This window comes from Lithobates pipiens, unplaced genomic scaffold (genome assembly GCF_037356315.1).
Source record: "Lithobates pipiens isolate NorthernLeopardFrog02 unplaced genomic scaffold, aLitPip1_a1.2 Scaffold_28, whole genome shotgun sequence".
In the NCBI taxonomy this organism is placed as follows: domain Eukaryota; kingdom Metazoa; phylum Chordata; class Amphibia; order Anura; family Ranidae; genus Lithobates; species Lithobates pipiens.
Window position 1 is genome coordinate 204165925 of NW_027507789.1, and position 17833 is coordinate 204183757.

General features: G+C 41.7%; 1 protein-coding gene across 4 annotated transcripts in view; it reads right to left on the reverse strand.

Moving 5' to 3' along the window:
* Positions 1-1559: 1559 nt before the first annotated feature.
* The window catches only part of DIDO1 (death inducer-obliterator 1), a 97104-nt gene continuing 80830 nt past the window's right edge, over positions 1560-17833 (reverse strand). For 3 of the 4 annotated variants that reach the window (XM_077460325.1, XM_077460326.1, XM_077460327.1), the window contains exons 10-16: positions 17081-17182; positions 16470-16608; positions 13849-14380; positions 10079-10232; positions 9242-9331; positions 8591-8786; positions 1560-5949 (exon numbers count right to left, since the gene is read on the reverse strand). In XM_077460325.1, the coding sequence (XP_077316451.1) occupies positions 2618-5949; positions 8591-8786; positions 9242-9331; positions 10079-10232; positions 13849-14380; positions 16470-16608; positions 17081-17182 (4545 nt within the window). In that variant the 3' untranslated portion in view covers positions 1560-2617. The remainder of the gene's footprint in view (positions 5950-8590; positions 8787-9241; positions 9332-10078; positions 10233-13848; positions 14381-16469; positions 16609-17080; positions 17183-17833) is intronic. The other variant, XM_077460328.1, reaches the window with a different exon arrangement.

Sequence of the window (17833 nt, forward strand, 5' to 3'; positions counted from 1 at the left end):
AGCCTGGTACACACAGATAGTTTATTTTCCGTTCAACCCAGCAGGCTGCATTTAAAAAAAAAAAAAAAAAAAAAAAAATGGACAAGGAACTTGCTATAATAACAATGCGATGATCTCCTTGCTGAGCTATTGTGTTCTGACAGGGAGACTGCCCCCCGCCAGAACACACCAGTCACTGTGCTGATTGGATGCTGGTCAACAGCTGGTTTTCCAGCATGCCTGTTCGACAAAAGCTAAACAGGCTGCTGTACACACCGGCCGAGTGTCTGTTGTACCGGTCATTATTCAGCCCATGTGCATCAGCCTTAAAGTGGTGTTGCCACCAAAAAATAAAAAGCTGCTTAAAATTCGTAAAAATAATTGGCAAAAAAATAAATGTTTACTCACCTCTAAATACCTGTTGCTAGGAGGTCCCTCGTAGTCTGCCTTCTTCCTTGCCCGGGCTGGTGACATCACTTCCCCTCGCACTGCACATTCACCTGGGACGTGTCCCAGGTGACTGTACAGCGTATCACGGCGCCCTGCACCGCTCGCGCAGTGGGTGCCCGGCTGTGAAGCCACAGCTGGGTGCCCACAGTACGCATGACGGCGCAGCGGGAATGAGGGGGGGGGGGGCTTCGTTCCCCCGCCTCGCTGGACCCTGGGACAGGTAAGTGTCCGATTATTAAAAGTCAGCAGCTGCAGTAGTTGTAGCTGCTGACTTTTATTTTTTAGGGGGTACCCCACTTTAAGGCTTACTGAGGACCTGTTCGTGATGGAGAAGGCATTTGGAGAGGGCACACTGTCTGCTGTGTGGTTTTGAAATATGCGGTACCTATGTGCTTATGTCGGAGGTTGCTAGTAAAGACCATCTGGAATGCTGGTGAAGGATCACAAGCATGTGATCAGCTGCAAATCAGGAAAAAGTGAATCTATTCTTACTTGAACATGATTGGATGATGATTAGCAAAGCTTCACCTCTTTCACTAAGCTTGGGGCAAATAAATGTCATTCAGTTTGCGAAGTGAACAGTCCATTTGTCTTCAGTACATAATGAACCCATACATCGCTATTTTTATTTAATGTAACTAATGTAAGGCAATTGTAGAAATGCATAGGGACAGATACTCCCTTACTGCTTCTCACTAGAGTGGACATCTTTGGGAAGAGTACATTTGCTTATAGAATAAATGTTCACTTTTGGTTATATAGACTTGTGTGAACTTCAAACAATTACAGGGGAATATAAAAAAAAAAAAGTCTACACATTTGACTCTTTGAAGACAGGTTTAGTTCACCGAGTGAAAATTACTTATAAACCAGACATTATATGTTGTATCCTCCAAGCGATTGTTTTGGCAGCAGATAGCCACTCTACACATTGTCATATAATACAATCCTAAAATCATAATACAGCAAGCTTCCAAATATGTGAAAGTGACATTAAAATCAATCGACATTTAAATAAACTTTACATTCGTCTATCTCTTCCCTCATAAGTGTCAGAAAACAAGTCTCTCTTATAGTACCGCTATAAAATATTTAAAGAGAAATGGTTTACAAAAAGCAGGGAAACAAACTGACCACATAGTAGGTTTTTATTCTACTTAGAAAAAAATATATATATATTTTACAGTTAGTGTACAATAAAGAGTTTCTTTTTCATATAAAAAGCTATTTTACAGTAACCGAATTTTATGAACACATTGTTGACTCAAATAACTGATCGGCTGTACATCACAATTGTTTCACCCTGAAGAAAATGTGCTGTTATTGTGCTGTATAATTGCAGGGGGGCTGGTTTATAAAGGTTTCTGAATGGAGGGTCGTGAAATTTCACTTAACCGAAATCTTAGCAGCAACGCCCACTGGTGTAAGGTAGGGAAGCAAGATGAAGATTATATATCTGCCTCTTTCACGTTCAAGGAGAGTTCCATGACGTAACAGGTTCCTCATCTCTGAAGACCTCTTTTTAGTAGTGAAGGACCCCTTTACCCTAACTCCAGATAAACAAGTCACCCCCCCCCCCCCCCCCCGCCAACCATTAAAGTTTTGCGTAGGCTGCAAGCCCAAATCCCAAATGGATCAACTTGGAGATCATGATGTACACGTTATTGGTAGTCTAAGTTAGAAGGGGTGTTGACTCCTACAGGGTAGACTGCTTTGATTTATGTCAGTATTTAAACAAGCACATTTTTTTGCCCGTCCCAAATCACCATATACAGAGCACTCCTTTGTAAAAGGGAAAAATGCACTGATGCTTTCTTGGAAGATGCTATAAACAAAATACTTCATCAACTAATAACGTACATGTACAGTGAGATTTTCAGTGCAAGGCAGCACTTAATCAAGCTACTGCCTACTTATAAAAATGACAACATAGTGCGGTTTAAAAAAAAAAAAAAATGAACTTCTGTCCTCTTTAGTGATGGAGTACATAAAAATGTACTACTGTTTGTATTACGCAACAGACTTTTTTTTAACCAGTCTTCATAAACCAGTGAGTTCTAAACACAGAGGAAACAACTTGTCCTTTAAAGGATTAGACATATAAAATAAAAATTTAATATTTACAGATATGTACACTATTTTATATTATTACAAGTCCATGTACTCAATTTTCTTTTTGCCAAGTCCATTACACGTGACTGGAAGGTGTGGGCTCTTGTGATGTGCTCTTCAGAACATCTCTTGATCGATCAGATTTAGAGTCTTTGTTATCTCTGCTTCCACTGCGTACAGAGCGGTCTTTTCCTCGATCCCTATCTCTTTCCCGGTCTTTACCTCTATCACGCTCTCTGTCCCTGTCTCTATCACGATCTCTGCTTCGAGATCTTTCTCTGGTCCGATCTCTATCCCTCTCCCGGCTTCTGGATCGGTCTCTACGTCTATAGACATCTCGATCACGGTCTCTAAACCGGTCTCTGTCCCTTTCTCTTTCCCGGTCACGATCTCGGTCTCTCTCCCTTTCTCGATCTCTCTCTCGTTCTTTGTTATCTCTGTCCCCTTCTTTATCTCGATCCCGTTCCCTATCACGGTCTCGCTCTCTTTCCCGATCTCTCTCTCGGTCCCGGACTCTAAAATTATCTCGTTCCCGGTTTCGGTCTCTATCTCGGTTTCTGTCCCATTCCCTCTTTTCAGTTTCTTTGTCTCCATCTCGTCCGTTTCCTCTTTGTCTATCAAAGTCTCTATTTCTGTCTCTATTCCAATTTCTTCCCCTATCTCTGTCCCACTGTACATCATGCTCTCTTTCTCTTCGTCTATCTTCAGATCCTTGATTTGGTACAAGGTCAGATGATTCTGGATCATTACGTCCTTCTAAGTTGCGAGGTCTACCTTCGAAGCCTCGGTGGTCCTTATTTTGCCTGAAACTGTTAGAATCCCAGAGTGGTTCTGGCTCTTGCCTACGGTCAGCATAATTCTGAATTAACTCTGAAGGTCTAGGTTTGTCCCAAGCTTCACTTCTATGTGGAGGAGGAACAGTTGGGAGTTCAAGCAAAGGCCGTGGCTGAGGTTTCATGGGCTGAGGTTGTTCAGAAGACCTGGAAGGTGCACTAAATGAGAGAGCATTGGGGCCTCTTTGATTTTGACTGAGTGGTAAGTTTCTATTTGAGTCGTCAAACTGAAGAGGGGCTGGAACCCTTGGTCCAGTTAAAGGAATGGAGGCTGGGCCTCGTGAATCTTCAAATTCATCTGCATATGGGCCTCTAGGACCACCAAAGAGGCTAGAGGCTGAGCCTCTAGGTCCACCAAAGGAAGGATGAATAGGAGCATCTTTGGAAGGTTTAAAAAGCAAGGGTTGTGGTCTGTTCTGAACTTCAAAATGTCCTCGACTACCAAGAAATTGAGCTTGCGTGGGTCCTCTTGCTCCTTCAAATCTAGGCAGATTGTCATGTTGTGGGGGACCATCGAAATGAGGAGGACTATCAAACTGCGATGAACCATCAAACCTAGACGGATTGTGAAATCTAGGAGGACCATCATTTAGCCTACCAAAATGAGGTTCTTGGAATTCCATTTGTGGACTATTTTGTCTATCAAATCTAGTAGGGGACTGTCCTGCTTTAGCAAAATGAGGAGGGAGAGGGCCTCTGTCGCCAAATGGGTGATGAACCGAGGGTCCAAACTGTCCAGGTCCTGTGGGCTCAATGTTTTGTTCAGATGTCATACCCCTATAATTATCTACATTAGGTGCAATGTTTTCTTCAGGATAGACAGGGGAAGCCCTTAAACCTGGATGATTAGGTATAAGAGGTGGTCTTTGTTCACTATAAACAGATAGCACTTCACGCTGCGATTGCGGTGGGCCTACTGTAGGGCTCATTGGAAATTGTGGCTCAAGTCTATTATTGTCCTGTGGATTAATACGGTCTACAAAAGGACTTGTTGGACTGTGAATCTGCTCTTTATTATGCGGAAACATTTCATTTTTAGGTTGAAAATCATCTGTCTGATTTTCTAAAGAAGACTTTGCCTGATTAGAAAAGTGAGCTTGAGCATTGGCTTTAGGTTCCCAAGCTGGCTCTTGTGGAGTTAAAAAACGGTCACTACCAGAATGTGGCAATGGCCTAAGCAGTGGTGGAATCGATACAGGTGTTGGCAGTAGAACTTTACGTGAGGGTTTAGTGGTGCCTACAGGTTCAGCCTTTGCAAAGATATTTTCCTTTGTTAGGTTACTAACAGAAGGTATGGTCTCATTTTGGATACTAACAGAGGATGTTGTAATAGGAGAGGCTCTTTGGGCTTCAACAGCAACAAGTGGTGTCTCAGTTTGTGACTGTGTAATAGGAACATTTTCTGTGTCTGGCAGAATTGTTTTTGCTACCGCTTGTCGAGGGTCTCTTGCTTGCCTAGGATCTCTTCTTGGGATTACATGAATGTCAGTATCAGTTCCAGTATTTGCTATACTTGGTTCATTTGAAAATAGATCGGTGCTCGAAATTGAAGATTTTGGTGGAGGTGACATTAAAGCATCAGATACAGAGAAATGAGCCATGGAGACGCCTACTGCTGCTCTTTGTTGCCTAAGAGCTTCCTCCTGTTCTTCAAGTTGTCGCTTTTGCTCTTCTATTTGTTTGTTTAACTCCTCCAGCATTTTTTGCTGTTCTAGAAGGGATGGTGAATCAGAAGACTCTGCTAGAAATTCTGCAGATTCTTCCAAAGTTTTGGTTTTATTTTGGGCAGCCATCCTGTTGGGAAAATCTTCAACTGGAACTTTGGCTTCCTCCAGTATAGTTTCATCCTCTGGATCATAGGCCTCGTCATCATATAAATTTTCACAAGGCTGTTCGGGTTCATAGGGTGTATCATTATTGTCAAAAACCACTGTAGGGACAAAAGCTTTTTCTGGAGTATACTCTTCTTCTGGGTCATAGGGTCTATCATCTTCCTCCTCAAAAGCTTTATCCTTAGACATCTGTCCAAACTGCTGCACAATGGGATCTACAAAGCCTCTCTCAGTTACAGTTTCTACTGAAGTAGTAATGGTAGAAGTAACAGCAGTAACAGGGGCAGGAGTATTCACATTTTCATTTTTAGTTTCAGTTGTTTTTCCAAAGAGGGTCTTCAAAATGTGCTCCAATGGAGTGGCTGTTTTTCCAGAAGACATGGAATGTTCAGCAGGTGGGGAAGAACCCTTTGGAATGTTGGTTGTGGGGACAACACTCTCCATTCTGGTAAATGGCAGTGTAAAAATGGGAGGAACAACCTTTGGAGCTGGCTCAGAGATTGGTGGTGGTGATCCAGGGGGTGTGGTACTTCTCATGTCAGTAGATAGTGGTTGATATTTCTTCTTTTCTGGCTGAGAAAAGGAGGTGGTTAGTTTGGTGAATGTCAGGATGTCCGCCTCCTCCTGGCTTTGAGCTTTTGGACGTTTCTCTTCAATCTTCTCTGGCTCAATAGGACCAGGGCGTTTATTTCTCTGACAGATTACTAGCCCCAGAATCAAGTTTGGACGCGTGGACTCAAGTCCTAAAACAACAAAAGACAAAGTTACAAAAATTTGTGAGTGCCACATTGTTGGTGTAAAATTCTATAGTTAAATCACCTTGTATATTACCCAATGCTATAAAATTTATATATTGTCCTACCCTACAGACCAAGTCAGCTACATTAGCACACTTGTAATTAAGTGTGCATTACACTAAACAAAAGCAAGGATTGCTTTCTAAAGAAAAGTAGAAGACCCTCTTTGGAAATACAACTGAAACTGAAAATGTGAATACTCCTGCTGTTTTCAGTGGAAATTTCCCTAGAGCTCAGTGAATGAGGTGAAGTTCTGTTGGATTCCATCATCCAATCGTGCAAACAAAAATGATCCTTGCATGTGATTGGGTATTTCAGCACTTTCACTAAGCTCTGGGGGAACCCCCAATGTCTTCATCTTTTTTTGACATTAGCCTGATTTTATTAGCTGCATGCTTAAGGTTAGCGACACCCACATAGTAAAGCTAAATACAGCCGGGTAACTAGCATTATTAAGGAAAGGTTTGCCATTTTTCCATCAAAAGTGGCTTCCTTTAAAACTGCAAATTAAACAGAGTTGGCAGTAACAACCAAATGCCAGTTGCCTTTTATGGTTTCTGAGGCCTTGTAGATGAAATCCCATTATAGGGTTGTTGCACAAACAGTGACGTGAAGCAAAATCTGATTGCTAAAGGCAACATTAAGTCAGCTCCTGTGTGAATGTTGACAAGGACAAGCATAACACTGCCAACATTAATGTATCAGTACTTGCAAGGGTATGTTAGGACATGAACATAGTGAAAGTAAAGTTCATGGAACATTGGAACCCAAATGCTGACAAAAAAAAATGCTGCTGTTTAAAACCTCACTACAATTCTAATGTGTTTTTACTTGTGGAAACCAGGCTTCCAGCACTCTTTATGTAGCCCATTATCTTACCCTGTGCAGAAATGTGTACCAATGTATAATTTATGTGTAATCTAGAAAATATACATCACATGCTGGTGTTACTGATGTCATGTGGAAGGTATGTCCAGTGAGGCGGATATCTAATGTGAGCATTTTGTGTTTGGCGTTCCTCATACTACATTAAAGAGAACAATATATCTTGTATTATTAACTGGGCAATCTATCCTATAGAAAATCAGAGTGAATGCGGTTGATTAAACTGGTCAATAAGGTAAGGATACGAGGGGGGTAGGAACTGACTGAACATTCAGTCAGGGCAATATAGCTATAGGAAGTGTATGGGATGACTGCTCAGCCTGTTAAGTATTGTGTACTTTCCTTCTCTTTTATGCAAGAGTGATAACCATGTTATGTGGCTTTCTGCATGTCCTCAAAAAGAAGCCAGAAAAATTGGCTGCCATTGCTGACCGCCTTCTGAAAATGCCATTTTCCTAGTTGTTGGGCTAAACTTTCAGCCTTAGAACTTTAAATGACCACCCCAGGAAGTTGTAACTTCAGTTTCCTTTGGGTACGTTGTTCGGTGTTGAAGCCAGTGGATCAAAAGCAGACATTTTCAGAAAGCCAGCATGTTGATTTCATCACACCAGTTGGCAGATTGTATGCAGATTCCCAGCTAATTAAACTAAGCGTTGCACTGTTGAAGTAACCCCCCCCCCGCAAATTCCTGTACTTTACCTACACACTTCCTACCTGCTGCTCCTGGGGCAAAACTAGATGGGCAGCATCATGCATTGTAAAAGAGCCTGGTTTATTCTTTGTGAATGATCTCCCACTCTCAGCTGGATATGTGAGAAGATAATATAAAGAGATTTCAGACAGTTATGCTATCGGTGTTTGAAATGCGCTTGGCAGTTTTTAATATGCAACTATACTTAAAAGTTCAGTTTTACTTTTAGTAGAAAAGCCTAGGATCTTGAGTACTGCGATTATACAGAATTCTAAAGGTTGATTTTACTTTGTGTGATGCCGATGAAATTTTTTCCTTGTTGTGCTGGTGTGAGCCTGGTTCTTATTTCCAGGTTGTCTCCTGTTCTGAATTTAGGAAAATGAAGAGTAGTGTAGTAGTGAAATGTGTGCTGAGATAATGAGCTTGTGCCCACAAGCCACATCTGAAAGATCAACCTAGTTTGGGAAACCAAACACTGCTATGGGAAGGCAATCAGTTTTTCTTTCAGACACTTGAGAGGCCAAATAAGCTCCACTACTATCTTGTGCAACAATGTCTATCTTTTTTGTGGAACATTTGATTGCTACTTGACAGCTTTTATTTCAGTGGCTTAGGTTCCATCAAGTCTAGAAAGGCTACATGTGGATGCAGAACATGAAGCCTAAGTCCAGATAAAGATTGCTTAGCAGAAGACACAAATGACGTTCTGAGAATTCATCTTTCGGAGGACGGATCATTGAAGTCTTCAGACATCCCATGTGTTCCCACATACCACAGGCAAGCAATGTGAAAGTATGTCAACGAAATACCGATACTCAGACAAACTTTTTTTTTGTAGAAATTTTTTATTTATTTTTTTAAATGACAGGGGAAAAAAAAAAAACTGATCAAATGTTAAATTATGCATGCAGGATTCTGCCAAGATACAGGCAATACTTACCCTTTGCCATCAACTATTTACAGTTTGGGGAAAGCTCATTTCATTTTCATTCTAAAGAACAAGCTCCTTACCTGGTCCCTCAAAGGGCAACAATTTTGATGGAATAGGGTCCTTGGCACTCAGAGGGATGAGATAGAGGTCCTTTATGTGCCTGTTGTTATTGGCCACTACCCCAAAACGTCCACGACTACTGAAATACGAGTAGAGGGAGATGTAGGCCACTTCCTCCTCTTCTGTGGCTGGGTGGAAGCGTATTAATGACAGCTCCTGTAGATGGTAAAATCACAACAGTCATGTCTAAAACATAACAACTTAATAAAAAAATTATGTTCTTTAGCAATGAACATACATTCCACATTAATAGTTATGCTACCAAAATTAGTGTGTGCTGTAAATAGCTTCCAGCATTGCTCCTGTTTCTTGCTGGGGGCTACCATTTTGCTAAAGCCCAGAGCCCCTGAAAAGCAGTAAATCTTTAGGCTGTCAGCAAAATGGCCTCTCGTAGTTGTGATTTTAGGCAAACAAAAATGGAGAGCAACTGAGCATGTGCACAGCAAAACTGTGTATAACCCTAGTTAAAACAGTATAAATACCTATTTTTAATGTTTTACATAGCTATACCTGCAAAAGGGCCCAGCCTGCAGTGATCTAGCAGGACTAAAGTACACAAAAACATTCAAATTTGCCTTCAATGGGGTTATGGTGTTCCAGGCTCCACCTACCTTTGACAAAGAGGATTTGAGTTTTCCCACATAATCCCAAACAGTCTTTGGGGAGATTCTTCCTCCAATGTGGATGGTGTCTGGCAAGTCCTGAATAAGATGACATTTCAGTATTACACACCATCATATTGTAGCAGAAAACAAACACTGCAAACAGCTAAATGGACTAGTCCAATATCACCGCTCAAGAAGAGAAGACCCACTGGACTTTCTACATAGAAAACAAATATTCCCCTGGGCTGGGTTCACATATATGCGAATTGGATGCAGTTTTCATATGTGAACCTGGCCTTAATGTATATGTAAATCATTCCTGTTGAAATCATGTAGGATACTAAATGGTATATAAAAAAAACCCACTTTATTCTGTGGTCATGTGACTGTTTGGGCACTGCTTCCAAATCTAAGTACTGGGGGAAGAAAGGCGGCTCAATGCGTCATCATGATGCTACATGCGAAAGACTAAGTGTTGCAAACAGTAACCAGTCAGATTCTAGCAGCTTCAAGCCATCCGTTAGAAGGGGTTAAAAGCTCCCCGCTAGCGGCCGAAATAACGACGGTAAAGCGACGCTAAAAATTACCGCCAATGCCCCAGCGTGAAAGTAGCCTAAAAGTCACCATAAAGGGAATGTTCAGCAAAATCATGTATTTGCTTTGAGCAAATTTGTTGAAGTTCAGCCAAGTTCTTTGCAGCATTAGGTACAAATGAACCGGCTTCTCGCTTGTAACTGGTCTTTGCTTTTGCAACCATTCAAAATGACATTTTTAAAAATTCTAAGAAAATCTAAGTATGATGTATAGTCATGACAGAAAAATCAAAAAAGGACCAGAACAAACCTCATTCAAGTACTCAATAGAACCAGACACTGGGAACGCTTTAGTGACAAACTTGGCAACGGATTGCATGTTTATAAATCCCTTCCAGATTGGGCTGAGACGAGAGAGGAAGAGTGAGGTGTTTCCATCCTGAGGTGACCTCATATCAGGCATGCTGTAAAAAGTAGAATATTAAAGTGTAAAAGGACTGAGCAGTTGCAATCAATCTATTAGAGATTCAGGGGATACAGATATATAACCGACACACTGAAATTAACTGACTACTGCGCTTCTGTATGCAAAGGAACCGACTTTTTATACCAAGTATGTCTGGGTAAAATAAAGTAAATGCCACATTTAGTATGTCTCTTCCATACATATGTTTCTCTACGGATCTGCAAGAAATCCAGTGAGCTCCTATCTTAATGTAGTGGGCTGACAACACTACCTCTGCTGCAAATCCCAAGCTGTGTTGTCAGCTCTGCCCCCAGCTGGACTATAGAACTCCACCCATTTCCCTATAAAAGCGTAAAATGATCTCTGGTCCGTGAAAAGAAAAAATGGAGCAGGGCTGATAACACTGCTTGGGACCTCAGAGCAGCAGAGGCAAGGGGGTTCATTTACTACACCTGTAGACTGCAAAATCTGGTGCCGCTCTGCACAGAAACCAATCAGCTTCCAAGTTTTTTCAAAGCTTAATTGAACGAGCTGAAGTTACGCCTGTTTTACACAGGGCTTAGTTTGTATAAGAGTAGTGTGAACAACAAACTTCGACAAGGCATTTTCAGAGCATTAAGCAAGCTTTTAAAAGTACCATTTAACCCAAGTTTGAAAATCTTGAACGGAGATCCTAATTAGGAGCATTGATTGCCACTTTAAGCAAGCTGCTAGCGGGCTTTCATCAAGCTTCAAGAAGTACTGAAGCCTGCTAGCAGCTTTACAGTGGCAATCAGCACCCCCCAATAAGGCCTGATTCACACCTATACATTTTTAGTGCTTTTTGCATTAGACGTGTTCCATGGGAAACCATGTTAAATGGACTGTAATGCAAATCTGCAAAATGCATAGGTGTGAATCAGGCCTTAGAATCTGTGTTCAACATTTACAAACTGAAGTGGAATGGTACTTTAAAAGCTTCTGCAAACCTTGCAAATGCTTTGGCATAACTTGCTGTTCACACTGCTCTTATACAAACTGAAGCGCATGTCAAACAGGCTTAGAAGCCGATTTGCTACCATACACAGCTGTATCAGATTTTGCTCTCTCCAGTTTTAGTAAATCAACCCCAAGGTATTATCAGCGGCAAAAGGGAGTCAGGAGCACACTGGCTTTCTGGTATTTTTCTGTACTTGCCAATATTTTTAAAAAGGTATAAAACATGAGGAAATGTGTGTGTGTGTTGCAGATATGCTGAATATGTTTGACCAGATTTTCAATATAAATAGAAGTGCCAAATTGAAGATGCAGGCTGGGTTTTAAGACTAGAGCACAATTTTGTGTATTTTTAAACGTAATTTCCTACCAAACCTTTAAAACCCTATACTTCATGTAGTAACAATTCATGAGTGTAGATGCGTGTCAAGTACAAGGCCTTGATTGCAGAGGTTTTAAAGAGGGCATTTAGAATGTGCCTTGCACCCACAGAACACCAGACCTGGCTGAAAACAGCTCACTGCACTAAAATACAAACAGCAAAACATTGTTTTGCATTATTGCTCCTCGGAATAGTCACAGCCCCCACCCCCTTATATAACTCTGAGGGGGACAAAGCATGGCCAAATGCCATCTGAAAGGTGCACCGTTATAGATGTGCTTTCTTGCATTTAAGCCTGTGTGAATGAGCCTTTAGTGACTTTGGATTGGCTGGCTTTGTTTTTATATAACAAATGCTGTCTTCAGCTATTAGTGGCCGGCTTTGTCAGTAAGGCAATTGATCCTGGGCAACCAATGTGACCCCATAAATGGGATTACTCCTCCTTGCCCATTTTAAGCGCTTGGAGTTGCGTTCTCTTCCAAATTAACAAAAACACTTGATGGTCTTTTTCTGCCCAACTCTAGTATGTATAGAGTTCTGACACATGGAGTGCTGCCTCTGTATATTGTAATATTGCTCATTATGACTGTATCAGATGTCAAGCAGCCAGATCAGCCTGTGTATCCAGAAGGGGCTTTCACCATCATACTTGTGCACAGTCCTTGGTTGTCCACACGTCAGGCAACACCCAGTGGATGTACAACAAACGACGAACGTTTGTTACAATCTCAAATGTGACGCAACAAGGAGGGCAGTAAACGGCCATCCTTCTTCCTCTTCAGATGTAGAGTATCTATAGAGTGGTAGTGTCCTTCATGTAGGATGACGTGACTATATTTCATGTTTATGGCAGTAAATGTGTGATCGTCCAGGGTTAGATGAACATTTCAAACAGGCCTTAGTGTCATTTAGCAATTTACAAGTGACATTGAACACCAACAGTAGGACATATGTGAAGCCAATTCTTTTTTTGTACAGAATATGGTAAACATGTATTAATATTTCTAAATATAGTTTGTAATTTACATGTTCATGTGAGCAGCCTTAAATTAAAATTACATACAGTGGCTCCGCTTTGTGCTACGACTTTCCATGCCACCAGTCTGTTCAGATTGATTGATGGAAAGAAATACTTTTGCTATGGCCAAAAGATTTGCTGTGAGCTTCATACACAGGAGACATTGGAACAAGAACCCAATATCTGTATATGAAATGCAGTTATGAAAAAAATAGAACAGCAAGCCACAATGTGAACCACAGCAAAAGTATTTTCAGGTAAATGTTACTTGTGTAACATAAGTGCAATGAAATAAAAATATTCCCCTCCCTTTGGGTGCTGTTTGTTAGTCGGTGTACGGGTATGTGTGTGTTGAGAGCAGCATTATCCAAAGATCTCCAATTAACCTGTCCTCACATGGCTCCAACGAGGGTCTTCGGTCACAGTGTCCACTAATTTGTCATCCCTCCAAAATTTCCCTGAATTACAGGCATCTATATCCATGTTACAACGAGCACTCATTCAGCAAGACGGGTGGGTGTGTCTGGTAGCCAGGTCGTAATGCAATCTTTTGCTTGTTTTAATGACTGCTACGGACACAAAGACACCAAACTATTTCTCTTTTACAGAAATAGCTCATGTAGTCAGCTTAAATGCAGAGTTCTCCTATAAATGTACCTGTAGTGGGCTAAAAACAGAATGCAAAGTCAACTGCCAGAGAGAAGACACCATGAGGTCACAGCTCTAAAAACTTTTCCTATGCAAACAGAGGCTCCCCAATAATCAGAGGTGTTCATGTGCACGCTCTACTCTCTGTACACACCCCAGGTCTCAGGCAGTGCTGTTAAAAAAAAAATAAAAAAATTGTGTGAATGGCAGAACCTGGCACCTCACAGTGTCTTGTACCCAGCAGGTTGCTTAGCATGCTGCAAGGTTTACGTTAAGTATATACTTGAGTTTATTATTAAAAAAATATATATAAAAAAAAAAAAAAAAAGAGGAACACAGTGCAGTAACCCACAGCAATATGAAATATGTCAAGGCACTTGTTACGGCCTACTGCACTCTGTGACACCCCTGTGCAGTGCCCTATTTGAATAAGCCTACTGCTCTATGTATGTGGTCTACAGCATTCTAAACACTTCACTACTGTGTTTGTATTTTGTTCAGTTGTGTCTGAAAATTCAAATGGAATCTGCAATATTTTTCAGTAAACAGCAGGCTTTGTAATTGTTCCACATCAATGCTGAGACTACGCACTTGACATTTGGTGAAGACGAAGTTAGATATCGGATATCGGAGGTGGTTGGCTTCATCAAGATTGATTTTGGAGCAGAGACAACAGGAGGCGGCGGAGGAGGCAGCGATGGTGCTGAAGCTTCTTCATTATCCCGGGTGATTCTGGGGCTGCTGTCTGGAGGCGTGGCAACAGCTGCCGGTACAGGTGGCCGACTAATTGCTCTTCTGGGGTCCCTGCCAGAACCTGTGACTGTGGTAACAGGGTTGGTAACAGGAAGTATGGGAGCCTGACTAGCTACAGGGGACTGAGGGGGTGGAGGAGAAGAATTGGGCAATGAAACTGGTTCAGGGACAACATTGGGGATGCTGTCTTTGATTTCATTGGTCTCCATTGGTGTATCAGAGTCCTCTTCAGGAGGTGGAGGAGGCTCATCATCTTCTGGTTTTATTTTAGGTTCTGGCTTCTTCACGGCTGGAGTGGTTGTAGTAGTTGTAGTGGTGGTAGTAGTCTTCTGACGTTTAGGTGGGGGTTCATCGTCAGCAGATATCTGACCTGTTGAGAAACAAAGATTCAGCTTAAAATAAACCAGCATTCTGGCTTGGTAGGGCAAAACATGTCCACTTAAAGAGCAACTAAAAACTAGATGTTGTGCACAAAAATGTCAGAAAGAGTCAGCGGTACTGGCTATGGTCTCCCTGCTAGTATTTCCTCATTACAGAATAAGCATGCTTTGTCCTAACTGTATGGAGATGGCCAATATGGTAGAGTTAGGACTTCTTCATCTCAGCAAAGAACACTGACACAGCAGTAACCACAAGACTAGGGACTAGAGGTAGCAGTGACCTAAATCTTACACTGCAGCTATAAAGTTATGAGGCTGTAGGTAAAATCATATACCATTCCTACAAGCAGTTGTGATGTAGCTGCAAGACGACAGTAAAATAGTCATTGACAACACAATTTTAAAGAAATAGAAGATAGGGTGCCATCTATTACAAGATCATCTAGCAATCAAATACACTTTTGGGTAACTGATGTTTTTTTTTTCCTTTGCCTTTTTTTTGAGATTTTGGATTAAAGCAGAGTTCCACCAAGAATGGAACTTCCATGGAGCGGATTCCTCTCCCCCTCCAGGGCCACATTTGGGACCTTTCAGGGGACAGCAGATGCCTCTCAAATCCAGGTCTCTGCTCCCACTTCTGGTGAAAGATCACCACACTGTGCAGCGAATCTCTCCCTCGCCTTCACTTCCCGTTTCCCTTAGTAAGGATGCCGGCGCCTGCAGTCGAGTGATGGGTCGGCTTCGGGTGCTGACATCGCGGGCTCCCTGGACAGGCAAGTGTCCTTATATTAAAAGTCAGCAGCTACAGTAGTTGTAAAAAATAAATTTTCCCTCCCAGAAGGAACTCTACTTTAAGTTAACCCCACAAACTGACTGTACAATCTCCCTTAGGTCTACAAACTAAAATGGTACAAGAAGCTCCCATTGGGTCCAAATCGAATGGATTGTAACACTAGGATCAGTTCTGTGTGGTAACCTAAAGCAACCAATCACATTCAGCAGTTTACCATGCTTAAATCAAAACTCCAGCAAAAGTTTTTATAATTTGTCAGTAATTAAAAAAAAAAAAAAAAAAAAAAAAAGTGTTACAACCAATTTAGTGGTCGTCGTGTGCCCCGGAGAAAGCTGCATCCATTGATACAGACAGCAGGACTCGACCAGCGCAACAGGATTTAACTGACAGAAGCGGGAGCCAATGGCTCCCGCTTCTGTCAGTTAAATCCTGTTGCGCTGGTCGAGTCCTGCTGTCTGGCTTGGGCTCAGGTAAGAGCAAAAGCACAAAAGGTTTTTCGCCACAATACATAGTCCTGCTGTCTGGCTTGGGCTCAGGTAAGAGCAAAAGCACAAAAGGTTTTTCGCCACAATACATAGAATGCATTAAGGTGAAAAACCTTAAGGCTTTAGAGCTACTTTGTTTTTATTGCTGTTCCTGGGGGATCTAACTCTGCTATTGTAAGACACTAATATGAAGCCACAAAAGCAGTAATAACTTGTCTAACCCTTACCATACTATGGGGCTGATTTACTAAAACTGGAGAGTGCAAAATCTGGTGCAGCTGAGCATGGTAGCCAATCGGCTTCTAAGTTCAGCTTGTTCAATTAAGCTTTGCAAAAAAAAAACCTGGAAGCTGATTGGTGCGGCTCTGCATAGAAAATAATAAAATAATCGACTTCCGGGTTTTTTTTTTTTTTTGCAACGTTTAATTGAAAAAGCTGAAGTTAGAAGCCGATTGGCTACCATGCACAGCTGCATCACACTTTGCACTCTCCAGTTTTAGTAAATCAGCTCATATGGATTCTGCAGCAGTCTCCACTGGTTAGATTTCATAGCACTTCCTTTTGCGACTAACTTTACATCACTTCCTGTCTTATGCAATGTGGCAATTGCATGTAAATCTCACTGCTGGCTAAACCAAACTACAAATCCTTTGGTAGGTAAAACAAGGGACCATTCACTTGAGGTACGTTACCGTGCACTGCATGAAGGCAGCCTATTGAAAATAAACAGATGTGTAAATTGACGCTAAACATTTAGGCATTTCAACTGTGTATTTAGCCCGGAGTTGCACTATAATATACCTGTACAGATTTTGCACTTGAGATCAAACAGATGGGCGCGATGCTGGCTTGTTGTGTCTTCCAACATACTGCTGAAAATGTCTGGGAGGGCCGAGGTGCTTTTCTCCGGAGGAGGAACACGAGCTGTTTCTTGCTGCTCCTAAACCAAATTTTGAATAAGGAAAAAAAAAGAAAAACAGGCGACAATAAGTTTCCAACAATGCTTTTTCAGTAGAAAATAAGCTTTATTTTTCTACAGTGCTAAAACCCAAGTGACATTTCAGCATGGAAGCAGTGTGGCAGGAAAGTGTTCCCACAGTAGTTTAAGGGTGCAAAGCAGTGGGTGAGTGCTGGAAAAGTGATTCATGGTAGCCAGGTAGCATAAAGCACATTGAATGTGGGGTCACATTAACATAATGGCAAACATTCGCAGATTAAATCTTTGAAAGGAAACAGGCCCCCAATCCCTGATTGGCCAAGAGTGTATAATAATTTCAAAACCAAAATGAAAAACACCAGCTGATGCCTATTTCAGGATGGTCTACAATATAGCAGGGTCTGGGACAGTTGGCCAGTGCAAATGTGATCCCACACAATTATACAAGCTATGCTACAAAAGACCTGAAACCCACCGTGTCAGTATCGGACATGGGAGGGGATTCCTCCATATCTATTAAGAAATGTCTTGAGGGGGCTCTATGTTCCATACGAGACTTGGTTTTCAGAACCGCAGTCTATTGGAGTGAAGGAAAAAATACACAGCTCATTTAGCAAAACATGCAATATTAACTGTGCTTGTCTAACCAGTACTTCTTCAAAAACCAGGCTCTCATTTACTGCATATGTGCATAAATACTCATACATGGTAAGGGCCTCCTCACACCGATAAGGCTATGGACAGTGGGGAGTCGGCACTCCGCCATGCATGGTTGCTAACCAGCATCTAAGCTCAGCTTGTTCAATTAAGCTTTAGCAATAAAACCTGTAAGCCGATTTCTCTGCAGAGTTGCACTAGATTTTGCACGCTCCAGTTTTAGTAAATAACCCCACAGTGCGCTCTTGCTGACTGAAACATGACAAGACCTTGCTCATTAACAAGGAGCAGCAATACAGGGGCACTGTAGGATTTGGAAAGTTGGGATCTTATCAATCCAGTTTCTGGCGAGTTTCTGTCAGCAACAGAATCAATAGTGTGACATGGCCCCCAAGAGTGGCCAATGATTTGTATGAAGTGATGTCCATAGAAAGAAGCAAGCATGGGCAGTAGACATGCTCATTATTGCTCACCACTGTTTTCCAGCAAAATTAGAAATCAGTGCGGCATTGTTAAACTATATAAAAAATACACAGAGGGTAGTGATCATTTAATTGCTTTGTAGGAAAAA